The sequence below is a fragment of the Larus michahellis genome, chromosome Z, assembly GCF_964199755.1.
Source record: "Larus michahellis chromosome Z, bLarMic1.1, whole genome shotgun sequence".
NCBI classification, from domain to species: Eukaryota; Metazoa; Chordata; class Aves; order Charadriiformes; family Laridae; genus Larus; species Larus michahellis.
In genome coordinates, this window is record NC_133930.1 from 30,865,485 (window position 1) to 30,880,077 (window position 14,593).

General features: G+C 38.5%; 1 protein-coding gene across 4 annotated transcripts in view; it reads left to right on the forward strand.

Moving 5' to 3' along the window:
* Positions 1–8,183, forward strand: part of JAK2 (Janus kinase 2) — a 99,142-nt gene extending 90,959 nt beyond the window's left edge. For 2 of the 4 annotated variants that reach the window (XM_074570821.1, XM_074570824.1), the window contains 2 exons: positions 1,978–2,081; positions 3,089–6,137. In XM_074570821.1, the coding sequence (XP_074426922.1) occupies positions 1,978–2,081; positions 3,089–3,107 (123 nt within the window). In that variant the 3' untranslated portion in view covers positions 3,108–6,137. Of the gene's footprint in view, positions 1–1,977; positions 6,138–8,149 lie in introns of those variants that run through there. The other 2 variants (XM_074570822.1, XM_074570823.1) reach the window with 2 other exon arrangements.
* The last annotated feature ends 6,410 nt before the right edge of the window (positions 8,184–14,593 follow it).

Genomic DNA, 14,593 nt, shown 5'->3' on the forward strand with positions numbered 1-14,593 from the left:
GTGACTGATGGGGGCACTCAGGCTTCTATTGCAAAAATATAAATTTATTAGGGCTATGAGATTAGAATATAGAACTTCTTCCACGGAAGTCCCATATGGAGATCCTTGTTCAAAGTGGTGAACTGTGGATTCTTTTGACGTCTAACATTTAGCAGAAGTATCTTAATATCTACGTAAGTTTTTCACATTTAATTCCAAGATTTAAAGAACTCTTTATCTTGGTTATTTTCCTTCTCTTGATCTTCCCTCCTCAAACATAGGAATACCCATGTTTATCATGTACATTATTCACTGTCAAACATTCTCAAGCCAATAGCTACCTGCAAACTGTAAGCACAGCTAAGTATATGAATCATATTTTTTATGTTCAGGGCCTTCAAATTAGTACTCCTGTTCTTCACAGATACTGAAGTGTGTATGTATGTAAAGCGATCCTCAGAACACACAAACTAATTCAGTGTTCTTTTGTTTTTGCTAATACTCCAGGCGTTTTAAAAAATACTTTCATACTACTTCTAAGTCTTGTAGTTTTCTCTTCATCAGAGTAGGGTGCACTTCTTCTTGAGTCAAACTGGTAGGGCTGGGTAGGTGAATCAATAGGGAAGGAAAATAAGTAAAATAGGTATGCTTTTTAACATGTGTAACTTCCAGCTCAGATCAATTGTTGCATCTCTTTAAAGTCAAGCACACTCAGCAATAGTTTGAGAAATAATCTGTTCAAAACTGGAGACAGAGTAGAGATCAGGGTCACGTGGTCTCGTAGAGAAGAGAAGGAATGGTACAGGTATGGCAGGGAAGCCATAGGGGAAGAAATAGTTTATAGGGAATCAAAAGAGAAGTCTCTGAAGTAACCTTTCTTGCATTGTATGTGTGAGTACAACAATTGTTGAATTACGGAAGTCTGGCTTTTTGTAGATAACCTGAATGTCATTTGTATAGGGTAATACATAATCTGTTTTACTGAAACTGTATCTGAACTAATGCAAAGGTTTCAATGTCTGACATTTCTTCAGATATCAAAGCAAGATGGAAATGTCTCTCTTGTCAGAAACTCTTCCCATTTTCATCCTAAAAGGCCGGTTTTCACAGATATTAAATCTTCCAGATGTCTGTAGCTCACAAGTGGCTTGAGACTTGGGTCTAAAGCAGCTTGGTCAATGCAGGAGCTTCAGATTTGCTGGAAAATAAGGAACAGATGATAACTTTTTTTCCTGGCAGCCATGCAGGTTGTTCTTAAGCGACATGTAAAAAAATGATTGGAAGTATGATAAGTTGGTAATAATTGTCTGGGTTAAATTAGTGAGAAGAGGACAGGTGAAGAGCTTGGCAAGTTGTTTTGTGACTAGGTATCAGGTACACGTCTGGGAAAGAGTGAACTGTTTCCAAATGCCTATTGTAATGGAAATATCTTCCAAAAATCATTTAAATCTACTTCTAGAAGTGGGTGCCGTTTGCGCAGTAACTTTACTGGCTTATTTCTGATTATGTATAAAGAATAATTAAAAATTTAGTATACAAATGTGGAAAAGTGTATGTTGACGTTACAAGGAAAGCTTAATTTAGTATTGCTGTTTTTGTAAATCTTATTTTTGGTCAGACTTGTAAAGCATTTGTCATTTTAAACATTTTTGAGCTTTGCAAAATACAAAAGCGAGGAAGATAAAAACTTCACAAAATAACATAAGTCTCTTGAAAGTTTCAAAAACTAGCTGAGTGAATTTCCATACTAACTTTAAAAAAGCCCAAAACCTCCTCTTTAAGAGCTTTAGCAGAGCTAGTGGTCCTCACTTCTTGCTGTCATTGGGATCAAGCAGATAAACTGATTGGTATACAGCAAGACTTCAGGCCAGCTCTTCGTGCCACTGTTGCTTGGAAGCCGAAGGTTAAGTTGGATGGTCTTTGGGCCAGTTCAAAGTAGCTATCAACTGTTTGTAGCATCTGTTTACCTAATACTGATTTTCTTTGTTTCTTCTCCAGATTTATGCTATCATGAACGAATGCTGGAACAATAATGTTACCCAGCGTCCCACCTTTAGGGATCTCGCTCAGCGAGTGGATCATATAAGGGATAACATGGGCGGGTGAGAAAACTGTCCCTCGTTCACAGGATGTGTTGGAATGCAGAACCAAATGTACTTGGTTTGCTGTGTATAATTGACATATGTACACACGTGCATCTTACCTTTGCTGGAAGTGAAATCTGTGTGGCAAATACCCTATCTCAATCTGCATACTGGGGAATCCTGCTGGTTTTCTTTATCAGGATATATTTGTTACTATGAGAACATGCTGAAATTTTCAATAGGGAGAGAAGTTATTTTTCTAAGTAAAATATCTAATATATGGTCAGTCTGCAACACCATTATTTGCCTTACTTGGCAATGCAAAAAAGAGGTGACTTAAAATGCATAGAGATTAAGAGATGAAAAGACAGTGTATTTCCTTGTTGAAACGGAGATGCACGGAAAAGACTTCTAGTCTTTTCATACTGAGTGTATAGTGACTTGGCACCCTGTTTTGTCTGTTGCACAAGGGCTTGTGTTTGTTAATACAGGTTTATAATTTTTTCATTGTTGATGCAGAAATGGCTTCTCTGTATAACAAAATAGAAGTGGTTATGTAACCCAGAAACTTCTAATGTGCCTGTCTGAATCAGTTCTCAGCCAGCAATATATGCAAAGAGATGTAATAGGCTGTGTGATGTACTGTAAGTATTTTGAGGGAAAGGGAGCAAATTGTTCTTAATTTGGAGAGCCAGAAAACCTACTCATTGATATGAAAATTTTAACTTAAAATAGAAAAGCAAACATGTTATCCAGTTTTTCTTACACTTCTTTTCCTCTGAGTACTATTAGATTCCCTTTATATAATTGAAGATGCAGTGATAACAAGTAGAAGTGAAGACATTTTATACAAGGCAGTGTCTTCACTTTGTTTCTGAATATGAAAAAGCTAAACATACTGCTTTTAAATGCTGCTCTTTTATTCTTTCCATCTTTGTAATTTTCATGCAGTCGTAAGTGTATCTATAAATTTGAAACTTTTTAAAGCAGAATTAAAAACCTGGAAAATGCCCTCCATTTCACAGTTCTTCGCTTTGCTGTTAAGATGATCACCGTATACCTTCCTTCCAGTACAGAAAAAGGAATGCTTATGCCCAGTATCTGACACAGCCAGTCACAACGTCTAGTCTATTTTGTAATGAAGTGGCTCAAGTTACCTTCTGTTTCTTTCTGTGATGATACCCAACCTAAGACTATTTGGAAGGAGGAATTACAATTGCAATTGCTCCACACTCAGCAGGGGGCAAGGACGTGATCCCAGTTACTGAGAACTGGAAGGAGATCAGAGCTACCTGAACAGATTACTTATGCTGTATCATTTGACTTTTGAAATAAGTCTAACAAAAATTTATGGACAAGACAACTCTTCGGTTTGCCTTCAGGCATGAAACTTGGGGATAATCTCGTATCACAAAGCAGTAGCAGTTGCAAGTTGTTTATTTTTAGTTCAAATAATCTTTTTTTGTTGTTTTTACTTATTCTTAAGCATTATTGTTTGCAAAGTACAATGCTTGTTCTTCTTGGACTTTCGCTGAGAGAAGTTCAATTATGGGGATATACAGCTTGGCAAACTGACCTGACATCCATTTTGTATTTAAAATTAAATGTTCATTTTTAAAATCTGTGGCAGTGACTCAGTGAAGCAGAGGAGTTACTTTCACTATGGGGCCTCCTTAAGATTTGTGGTTAAGTATATCCATCTTACCAGAAGTTTAAGTACCTCAACTTTAAAAAAATAAAAAAAAAACAAACCCAACCCTTACTTGTTGTAACATAGTGCCAGTATAGCAGTGTTTTGTACCACTATGATGTTTCTCTCCTGGCATCACTCATACAAAATTATGATTTTTATAATAGGGAGATTGCTAAATGAGGAGGGCAGCATCAGCCTTCTTTCTGCTCACTGCATTTAATAATGCTTCTATTGGATTTCTTGCCACCAAGCACTTGCATAGTTAATTTTTTTAAACTACTTTCATAATCAGTTTTAAGCAGATAACTTTTAAAGTGCTTTGTTCAATTTAACATCTGTTTTCTCTGTTTCTATACATTGCTTTGAAGATTTAAAATTTTGTGCAAAAGATGTCTTTGCATTTGTAGTCTCAATTGTGTGTGCGTATTTTTTGTAACAAAAGAAGATAAAGCTTTAAAGCATTGAAACAGCATTTTAGCTGGAATAACATATGCAGGAATTATGTAAAATTTGCAGTGTATGACACTCAGTAGCTAACTGGTTTCCAGTATATAGTAGACTAAACATAATTTATGTAAAAATCTCAGGGAAGTTTGTGTAATGCAATGAAGAGATCTTCCAGTCTGATATTTTTCCAAGTGAATAAAAAGTCTTTTTCTTGTTCTACTACAGTATGACTGATTACCTAGTCTATTTGATTGCATAAATATAGTGTTGAACTCAAGGATAATTTTTAAGTGTCTTGTGAATTTTTTTTTTACTTTAATACTTTATAATTTTTAGAGAAAGCCATATCTTTACACTGCAGTATAATTTTGTGCTGTTGGTCAGGAACATACAGTCTTTTGTAACAAGTCTGTCTGTGCAAAGGGCTTGATCGTTCAGGATGAGTATCCTTAGCTGGGTGAATAGGACCAAGTAGTGCTTAGGACTCTCAGGGGATGTGTGATCATCTGCAGCGTCAGTGTTGGGTCCTGGAGCAGACTGAATGGTTTTCTCAAAAAGCTGTTGAGGAGGTAAATCCAGTGATTTTGCTGAATTTGCTACTGCCAATTGTAGTAACCATTTTAAAAAGCAAACAAAAAACACTGCATTTTGAAAGCTCTCAGATCTACAGTAGCATTGTATAACGCCGTAGTTTTATATAGCCCTTGTATTAACAGACTTGGTTTTTTGTTTTAGAAACTTTCTTCAGTTGGCATTGCATTTGTCATACTTTAGTGTAATCATTATGCTACCCAAAATGCTGTGATTTTTTTTTGTAGAAAAAGTGATGATTTATGCATACCTGACTGCTGCTATGATGTAGAATTAAAATATTAACTGCTTTGCACTTATATTTGAAATGAAAGAATTTTTCTGTAAGTGCACAATATATCTTATGGAATCTCTGCAAACAGGTATTGTCTAGTGTAATATGGGCTTGTTGTCTATCAGTGTAGATATGTTAAGTTTCAAAATTAGTTTTTAAATATATTCCACACCTTGCAACAGTCATGTAATAAGCCAGAGGAGGAATGAATTTTCAGGAAAAGAAACCCATATTCTTGTCAAGTCCTAATATTGATTAAAAGCTTCCATAGTTGAGATAATTATTGCTAAATGCACAGATGAATATAATTGTAAAGAGATATGTAAAAATTATTTTATTTTTTCCAGATTTTAAGTTTTTCACTGTTGCATTTAGTTGCGATGTTGACCAACTAACTGCCTTGAAATGTATGGGAAAAGATGTCACTGTTTGAAGTAGGAAGAAATTTATCTCTTGTAAAGAAAGCAGGTTTTTCAGGAATGTATGATCACAAACACCTGGAGTCTGGAGTTCTGAGAGCAAAAGTCGAAGAGTAGAAGAATAAGACTGATGGAAAAAGGCTGATGTTCAACACTGAAGAAGCTTTCCAAAATGTGAAATGCACAATGATTTATGAAAAACTGATGTCTGTTGAAAATGCCGTACCATGACAAATATGTGCTAATATATTTCTGAACTGTGTTTTGTCTGCCTTAAATCTAAAATACTCACAGAGACCTAACCTGAATGAAAAATACAAGAATTACTATACCAAAAGAAACTGCTTAAGGTTGTGCCATGCCAGACGGCAATTTTGAAAAGGTGTTTGGATAAGAAGTTTCCTACTGAATTTTGCTTTGTGAATAAGAGGTTTACAATACTTTATATTAAAGTAGAAAAAGTCCCTTTGTGGGGGGGCGGGGGGAAGAAAACACCTGCTACTTGTGGTTGGATGGCAAACATTTGAACACGTGGTTTGTTGAAGAGAACATGGAAGGGATATTTTTTAGAAAACTGTGTATCGATAGCTGAAACTGAACTGTGCATTTCTTTTGAGCTTGGATAATGAAAATAAAATAACTAAATGCAATGAATGGCACATGCCTGCCAAGATTTTCTTTTATGTAATACCTAAAATTATTTACTGGTATTTAAATCGGTATCGAAGAGAGCTGGTCTGTTTAAAGGGGTAGAATACAGCACATAAAACTTTGTCACCTTCCCAGATTAGCCATATGTAGTGTTTTACCTTTTAACCTGTATGTACCAAAGTAAAGGTGATATATTGGGTACTCCCTAACGAGAAGAATGGGGTGGGTTGGTTGGTTGTTTTTTTAAGTTTTCATTAAGCTAATTATTTTGGGATGAAGAAGCACTTCCCTTTGCTCCTCTCTAAACACTGAGAGTGAGTCTGAGACAGGGACCACTAAGAGATTGCCTATTCTCAAACTACAGCTCTTTAGCATTTCTAACACAATCTCTTATGAAGCCACTTCTTGATTTGCATTACTTTGTCATCTTTTCATACAACTTTCTGGTAACTTTACATGAAAATTACCACCACCACTTACCTTGAACAGAGTTGAATGCTGTTGTTAAATTTTGAGGACAGTGGCAAAATGGAAAATATGCATATAAATATGAGGATGCAAATATATACTTCTTTCATGTGACAAAATATGATCCCAATGAAGTTTAAAGGTTACTATATGTACTGTTCCTGCTGTTCCTCCCAACACCTACTGACATGATTGCGGATCTTTAATTGTTCAAGAGAACAAATTTCAGGGAAAATGAAAAAGTTTGAAGAAGACAATACTGTAGGAGATGTCGAAACGTCATGAATCATGTTGTCCCTATGTCATAAAGTATGGCACGAGATAGCCTTCAATACATTTTTATGTTATGCAATAGTGTGATGTTCTGCTTGTACTTTGTGATAAATAGTCATAGTGATTTTAATGAATTCTGCAATAGGTTTAGAAACCCGTCAGACTGCAGTCAGACAAAGTGGAACATTCTTTGTGGATAGTAATAAGGAAAGAAATAAGAATGTCCAGTATTTGCAAAGATTACCCAAAAATATTACGTCATAATTTCAGGAAGGATTCAGGGAGGCATTTAAAAGAAAATTTAAAAAAAAAAAAATTAAAAAAATAGAAACTAATTATGTTAATTGTGTAAAGCAACCAAGACAGCATTACTAGTTCAGGTATTTGCCTGTTACAGGGTACTGACACAGCTGAGTCTGCCGTAGCGATGCAGACAAATGAATAGATATAATGCCAATTACTGTGACCAAGTGCAGAAACCTTAAATACTAAGGTTATAGTTAAGTCATACTAATAAAAGAAGAAGAAGGAGGTAAAGCTTAAAATTCTTCAAGTTTTATATGACTAATTTTTTTGAGCAAAGCGGAAACATCCAGGAGTGGAAAGGATTCGAGAACTGTTAGTTAAATTAATTCTGCAGCACAGGAAGTATTGAACTCTAGTGAACTGTGTTGTGTTGGGTTTCTTGGTTGGGTTTTTTTCAGGGAATGAGAAAAAATGAGTAACATACTAAACTGAGGTACTACCTTAAACTTCTGCAAGACTGCAATAGCTAATTTGCTGTGTGCCTGTTTTTCTGTGTATTCAGTTGCATTTTCTATATGCAGCTGTGCCATAAAACTTCAGCTCATTGAAGAGTATCAGTCAAAAAAAACAAAGCAACTCATGTATAGAAACAACTCTGCATTGCTTATGTTTCTTCTAGATGTTTTCCCTTTTTTGTTGTAAAGAAGTGAAACTTTTAGTGAACTTATAAAAAAAGAAGCTCACATCCACATAAACTTAGGAAAAAAAAAAAGTCAAGTAGTCAAATAGTGGTCTCTGCAACAAAGTAGGATCACTACTGAAAGTCTGGGTGGTAACGGAGCTGTTCTTTTAGGATCCAATTTTGACATTTGCGTTCTGCCCAAGTCTTACCTGAGACATGATTGTTTTTATTATTAGTTCTGTTAAGGAACCAACCTCTCCTCTGAATTACACTGCTTCTGCAGAGGAATATTTAACTCAGTGGGAGTTCTTCATGCAATGCAACTTTATTCCATTTGTCAAGGTTTCTTCTGAGACTCTGAAAAAATGCTGAGCACCCTGACAGTTCTGGAACTCTGGGTGGTAGTGTGTCCTGTTCTGGAGTTAAGCCAGAAAAAGGTTTGCATTTGAGAAGGTAAGTGCATGCGCACATTGAGTTGCCATATATTTTTCTAGAATTTCTCATTGGAAATGCGTGAAAGGACTGTGGAGCACGTGAGCAACAGAAAGCTTGGTGCTACAGGGCCAAACGTGATTTCTGTTTGGGTTAATTCCTGTGTTTGTCTGGGAGGTGGCTGCTCTCGGAAATCCACACAACCCACGGTTCGGGGCTGCGCTGCACATCTGACTTGCACTCGTGTGAAGCATGTGATACGCTACCCAGTATTAACTCTAGAGAATATGAATTTGAAGGCAAACAGCAGCCTAGACAGCAAAAATTCTCATATTAAAGTCAAAAAAAATGTGACTGAAAGATAGGACTTGGAGAAATCCAGGTGTATAATAACCCCATGCATGCATTTCACAGAGCCAGATACCAGTGATGCAAACGGGTCAAAGGAAACAGGACTGCAAGAATTAAATCTGGAAAATGTTTCGTTAAGCCATAAGATTTGAAAGACATGGTCCTGTCATAAACCAGGTCATTTTTTTTTTTACTCTTTCCTAGAGTATCAAACTGCAGTTTGAGTGTGTTTGAGCTACATTTGGAGTAATGCTAACTCCGAAGCATTACAGCACTGAACAGAAGAAAGGCAAAGTTGAACAGCGGGGGTTCTGGGGCAGTTTGGGACCTGCTGGCGCTGCCCCGTCGTGCCGGAGTTGCTGGTGGAACCGGGAGGCTGGTGCCCAGGATGTGCCTCTGCCCTGCGCCGCCACGCAGCATCCCCCCGCGTGCCCATGGGGACGGCAGAAAGGCTGGCCATCACAGCAGGCAAAACCAAAAGCCTGGGTGCTTCAAGGAGGAGTTGGCGGGCGTTCGCGTATCTTGTAGTTCTGGTTCACGGTTGTTGCCGTCGGGTCAACGGACACGCAGATCCCAAGGCAGATATGGTCTGCAGTGCTGGGAGCAAGGCTTGATGGCTCTGCCAGGCACGTGTGGAGGTGTAAGGGGAGGAGGATCCCCGAGTCTCCATGCAGCTGTGTGACAACCAGGCATTGTGTAGGGGACGCTTCTGTGAGGCCTTTGTGAGCCCTGGGCTTGTCCTTCGGGAGTGCATCCTTCTGCAACGTGGCTGTGGGGAAGATTCTGGCAGGTGGCAGAGAGGGGTTTTTTTGTTGTTTTTTTTTTTAATGCTATCATTAAAAAAAATGAACTAATTGAGATAAATTGCAATTGCCAGGGAACAACACCAAAAGCTACAGAAAGCATCTCTGAGCTTCTAAACCAAAACTGCAGATTACTGGAGCATGAACTGGAATTCAGGAGCATGAGGTTGTATTTATAACATGAGAATGTAGTTTGATGAAAGGATAGCTGGAATCAAGCTTCCCTACTTTTTGCATCCATACCCTTAACTAGTATTTTTTTCTCAGCAGAAGAAATTAGTGATAAGTGGAAAGCAGAATGGTATCCAGTATTGAAAGGTCTTTGTGAGGTGTTAACTTAAATTTCAAATCCACGGAGAAGATCTGAATAAGGAACACTTGCATGTCAGCAAGGTACTGGATATGCTCTTTGTTTCTCAGGACTAAGCAAGATTTTGTTATTTTGCTGTAAGGTGCATAACTCTAAGGCTACAAGGAAGTTGATATAGGGATATCACGACCTCCTTACAAAGGCCATCCCATGTTGCAGGTGCCTGGGCAGCCGTGCTGTTACAGGACCAATATGATACAGAAGAAAGAGGCTGCCCCTAGAGGAACTTCAGCCTGCTGTATTGGGGCCGTTCGGCCCTTGGGGACCTGTGGCTCCAGAGCTGGTCAATCAGCGTCTCCCACTAGTGCGCTCGGTTGGTAAGTGTACAAAGATTTGGAGCAGGCCAACCAGGATCGTGACTGTTGGCAAAGGCAAAGCTTTGCTTTGGGGCGGGAGGGGAGCAGAGCGTGAGCTCCCTGTGCCGCCATCCATCAGGGAGGTGTGTGGCAGGGAGCGTGGAAGCCCAGCCCCGCACAGAGGCAGGATGTGGCTGAGGTGCAGCTGCTCCAGCTGGGAACTGAGCCCTGCAGTGAGGCCGCTGGGAAGGAGCGAGGCGGTCCCCTGGGCTTAACTCTGCTGGCGTGTGGTGGCCATCACTGGGGCTGGTCTCAGGTGGTTGTATATGGGTGTGCAACATGAGCAAGTGAAAAGCCTGTCCCGTGCTTGGTTTAATACGTTAAGCTTAGCAACGTCAAACGGTTTGTTACCTGCCCTCACCCCAACAGAAGTATACTGCGATTTCAGCCCGTGTTTTCCATTACTGACCTCATCCACCAGACTGAGGGCCTGCTGAGGCAGAGCCATCGGTGCCATGTAGGAAACAGCCACCAAACCACTCGCTAAAAAAAAGTATTTGGGGCATCAACAAAAGCCAGAGGAGTGCACAGGGACTCAAGAAACAGGAACATCTACGAAACTGAGGTGGCTTTAAAACTAAGAAACAGATTTCTTTTCAACTGAGAACGAGTTTTAAGGATTTTAAGTTTAGAATGAAAACTCTAGCAATCTTTTATAAGCACATCTCCCTTAGGCACCTAGGCAAAACTTTTGGATCTCTCCAAAACACATTTTTATTCAAATTATCATCTTTACCTTGCTTTCTTTTGTCTGTATTGTCAGACCTTCAAATTGCATGGTTGAACAGAGAGGAAGATGTCAAACATACTTTGCTTGCGCTACAAACGACGGAATGGAAAACATAAAATTTTCAGTCAATCCTGGGTCTTCAACTAGTGCATCTGTGGAGATAAACCTGATTATAGAGATAAGAGATCTCAAAGAAATTGTTTCTTTTTAACGATATGCAATAATAAGAATGTAATTATGTCAGATGACTTCAATAAATACACCTACCACCTTGTAAAAGACTCTCAGAAGAACTGGAAATGTGAGAACTAAAAGCTGGATTAAGTATGCTGGAAGGAAAAAGGATATTATTGCAGAGTTGTATCAGGATTGCTGCAAGTCAGACTACCTAAACAAGGATAGCAGAAAAATCCTCTCCGAGTCCAAAGTGTGTGATCAGTGTATATTTTAGGTACATACAATCAGTTTTAGCCGGGTGGTGCGTGATTGGACGCTACGTGGTGGGAGAAAATTAAGATGTTATTTCATTCCCTCTGTAATACAGCTGCCACCATATTACTGATTTCTTAAAAAGAAAAAAGAATCCTACAAATGTAATAGCTATTAGTGATTTTGCTTTGCTGCTGTAATCATGACTACTGTTTTACTAAACCTAGACAACTCATTTTAACTTTAGTCTTTATACATGCATAAAAAATTTTAGAAAGCTTTTGTAAAACTTTTTTAAGAAATTAAGCATTAACAAATCAGATATTTAAATTAGTTAAATATAACTGAGTATATAGCTCAAATGTATTGCAATTCATTTAAAATTGCAGTTATTTCCCCCCAACAAGAACTCCAGTTAGCAATCATCTTGTGTGTTACTGAGTACATCTAACCTGAACGATGAAACAACAAAAGCTAAACAATTACATCAAGAGGAGTTGAAAAGAACAGCTATTAAATGTGGATGCTAGATGCGTTGCCTGAGCTACAGCCGATTGAGCTCTAATCAGATCAATGGGCTTTTCTAACTATGTCATTAAAAACTCCAAGTCAGGCCACTATAAGAAGTGGCTTCTCCTCAGAAATACTGATCTATCAATTAAAAAGGTGAATCAAACTTAACATCTAGCCCATGTACAGCAGATTCCGTATAGGACGTGTGAAGCTTACAATTAAGTACATGCAGGTTCTTACCTCTGAATGGACCTCTGAAAAGGCCTGGAATAAAATCTAATGTTAAACCTAAGCTTGGCTTCAGCCTTCAACAGAAGAGCATCTGATATAAGGACATAAATCCTTCTATTCGCTTAGCCAAAGATATTACTATTTAAAAGGATATTTTGATAGCAAATGAAAAAAAAAAAAAAGACTAAAAGAACTTCTCCATTAAGGACCAAACAGGTTGCAATCCCACTGCAAACTGAATTACTAAATGGGGGCAGAAAAGTTTCGCAAATCTTTCAGAAATCACAGGAGAATTCCCAAAGTGAGAGAAAATTCCTTAGATACGAGGACTGTCAAATGGCTTTTAAAGGAACTGGCCTAAGTTTCTTTTCAGTATAAATGTATAGTTTAGACTAATGGACAGGGAGATTGAATCAGGTGATCATAATCAAGTCCTTTTATCGTACCACATACCACTTACTAAGTATCCCAAAATGATAGTTTTCTGCTATTTATAAAAAAGTCATAATTGTAAGATCCCGGGAAAGGGATTAGGGATTGTTTATATCTTTGCAGATCTACCTCTCCTGCCATATTGAAGTCGTTCTTGATAAATATTTATCCAATATCCAGTGAGGATACCACAACCTGTACGGGAAGTCTATTCCAGTGATTATTTTGCCTTGCTCTGAAGAAGTCTTTTCAGATTCTAAAATATATTTCTATAGGCTAAACACATTGCTCTTTGTCTTACACTGACTTTGTAAAATTTCTGTCTTTCATCTTTACTGCTACCTTTATGTAGCCGAAGACTTCTGCAAGTTCTTTCCTCAGCCTTTGCTCTGTATTAAAGAACTGCTATTTCTACATTCTTTCTTTAGAAGCCATATTTTCTATATCTTTGATAATTCTTGTTAATGTTTTACAGACTTCTTCCTTCCTGAATCGTGGTGTCCCAAACTGGGCATGGTACCGCAGGCCTTATTTATTCCCACATCTCTTACAGTTAAGATTCTCATTTGTATATCTCTGTATGATGTTTGCCTGGTTTTATAATGTGATATTGTTATCTCATTCTGTGATCATCTACAACTCCAGATTCTTCTGTATAGACAGACACCCCTTCTATTTATGTTTTTGATTATTCCTTAGTTTAGGAAATAATTTCCCTAATTTTTAAGATCAGTCTGAACTCCTCCACCATAATTCCAGCCCCTTCCTTCTTAATGCCATCTGCAAATTCCTCTGCATGTTTTGTCTAGTTCTTTCTGCATCTTCATTGTCTCTCTTCCTTCTTGCAAGGAACTAATGAAGATGTCAAATAGTACCGGACCAAAGAGAGGATGCTCTGAACTCAGTTTGGTCTGTCTCTGCTCCTTGACAGCACACCTTCGATAAATGCCTGGAACCTCACACTAAGAGGGTGCGACAGCACTCCTCTTATTAATAGTTTAGTTCAGTTTGTGTTACCTTGTCTTATTCGCAAGGATTGTCAGTTTTGATGCCAAGATGTATAACGTCTTACCTAGCCACAAGATTTGATTTTTGTTTCTTATTTTTAAATCCATGATGGTTGTTCTTCATCATCTTCTAAGTACCTGCATGTTGTTTATTTGACTGTTTGCTACATTTCCTCTTGCCCCCTGAATTACAGTCAGACTGACTGATCTGTAACTCTCTGTCCACTTATTAAAGAGTTTGTATATATTTTTTTTCCTACTACCTGAAAACTTTCTTGTCCTCTTTGAATTCCCACAGGTTGGGAATGTCAATGATTCTGTGGTCATAGCCTGGGGAGGGTGCAAACACCCACCTTAACAAGCTGTCTGTAAATTGTTCTTTCCTGAGCTGAGATGGACACACTTGAGCCCCAGCCATACCCTGGCTCAGGCTGACTGAGGGGCAACCGGCCCCGCGCCCTGGGGTGAAGCTGCGAGATGGAAAGCTCCTGGGTCACGTATGAGGGAGTGAAGATGCCTCCAAAAAATATTTCCAAAGGTGGTTTCAAAACCCAGAAGTGCAAGATAACCACTGTACAGAACAAGACACCAGAGCTAAACTGAAGACATCTATCTTGTCTATGTTACCTATAAATATTACCACCCGGATGGGCCCAGCTTGAGCTCTCCCTGAGTCGCAGCTGGCCTGCGCGCCAGGCAGCTCTCCCCTCCCACAGGGGCACCTCTCAGGATCTGAGATGCCTTACCTAAGACCCTTCCGTACCCCAGACGGAGAGATCCCTTACCTACGACAGATCCTCTGCAAGTGACTGATAGCATGCTGAATTGATACTAATGAAATACTACTAATCCCTATAGCTATTCAATATTATTGTAAACATTGTACAGGTAATTCCATTAGGCATAAACCATTGTCCAAGTCTGAGACTAAGGTTGGACTCAGCTGCACCTAGGTTCCATAAGGAGTTTAGAAAGCAAGGGGGTCTGCTCTGAACCTTGTGACTCAAGCGGAGGGTCTTCCCTGCTCTTTGCATCTCCTGACTCTGTGTGAATCACTTTAACTCAATTCTAACTCAATTTTCCTTTGTATGTTTCTTCCATGAGTAATTAGTAAGGTAAACCTTGCCATCAA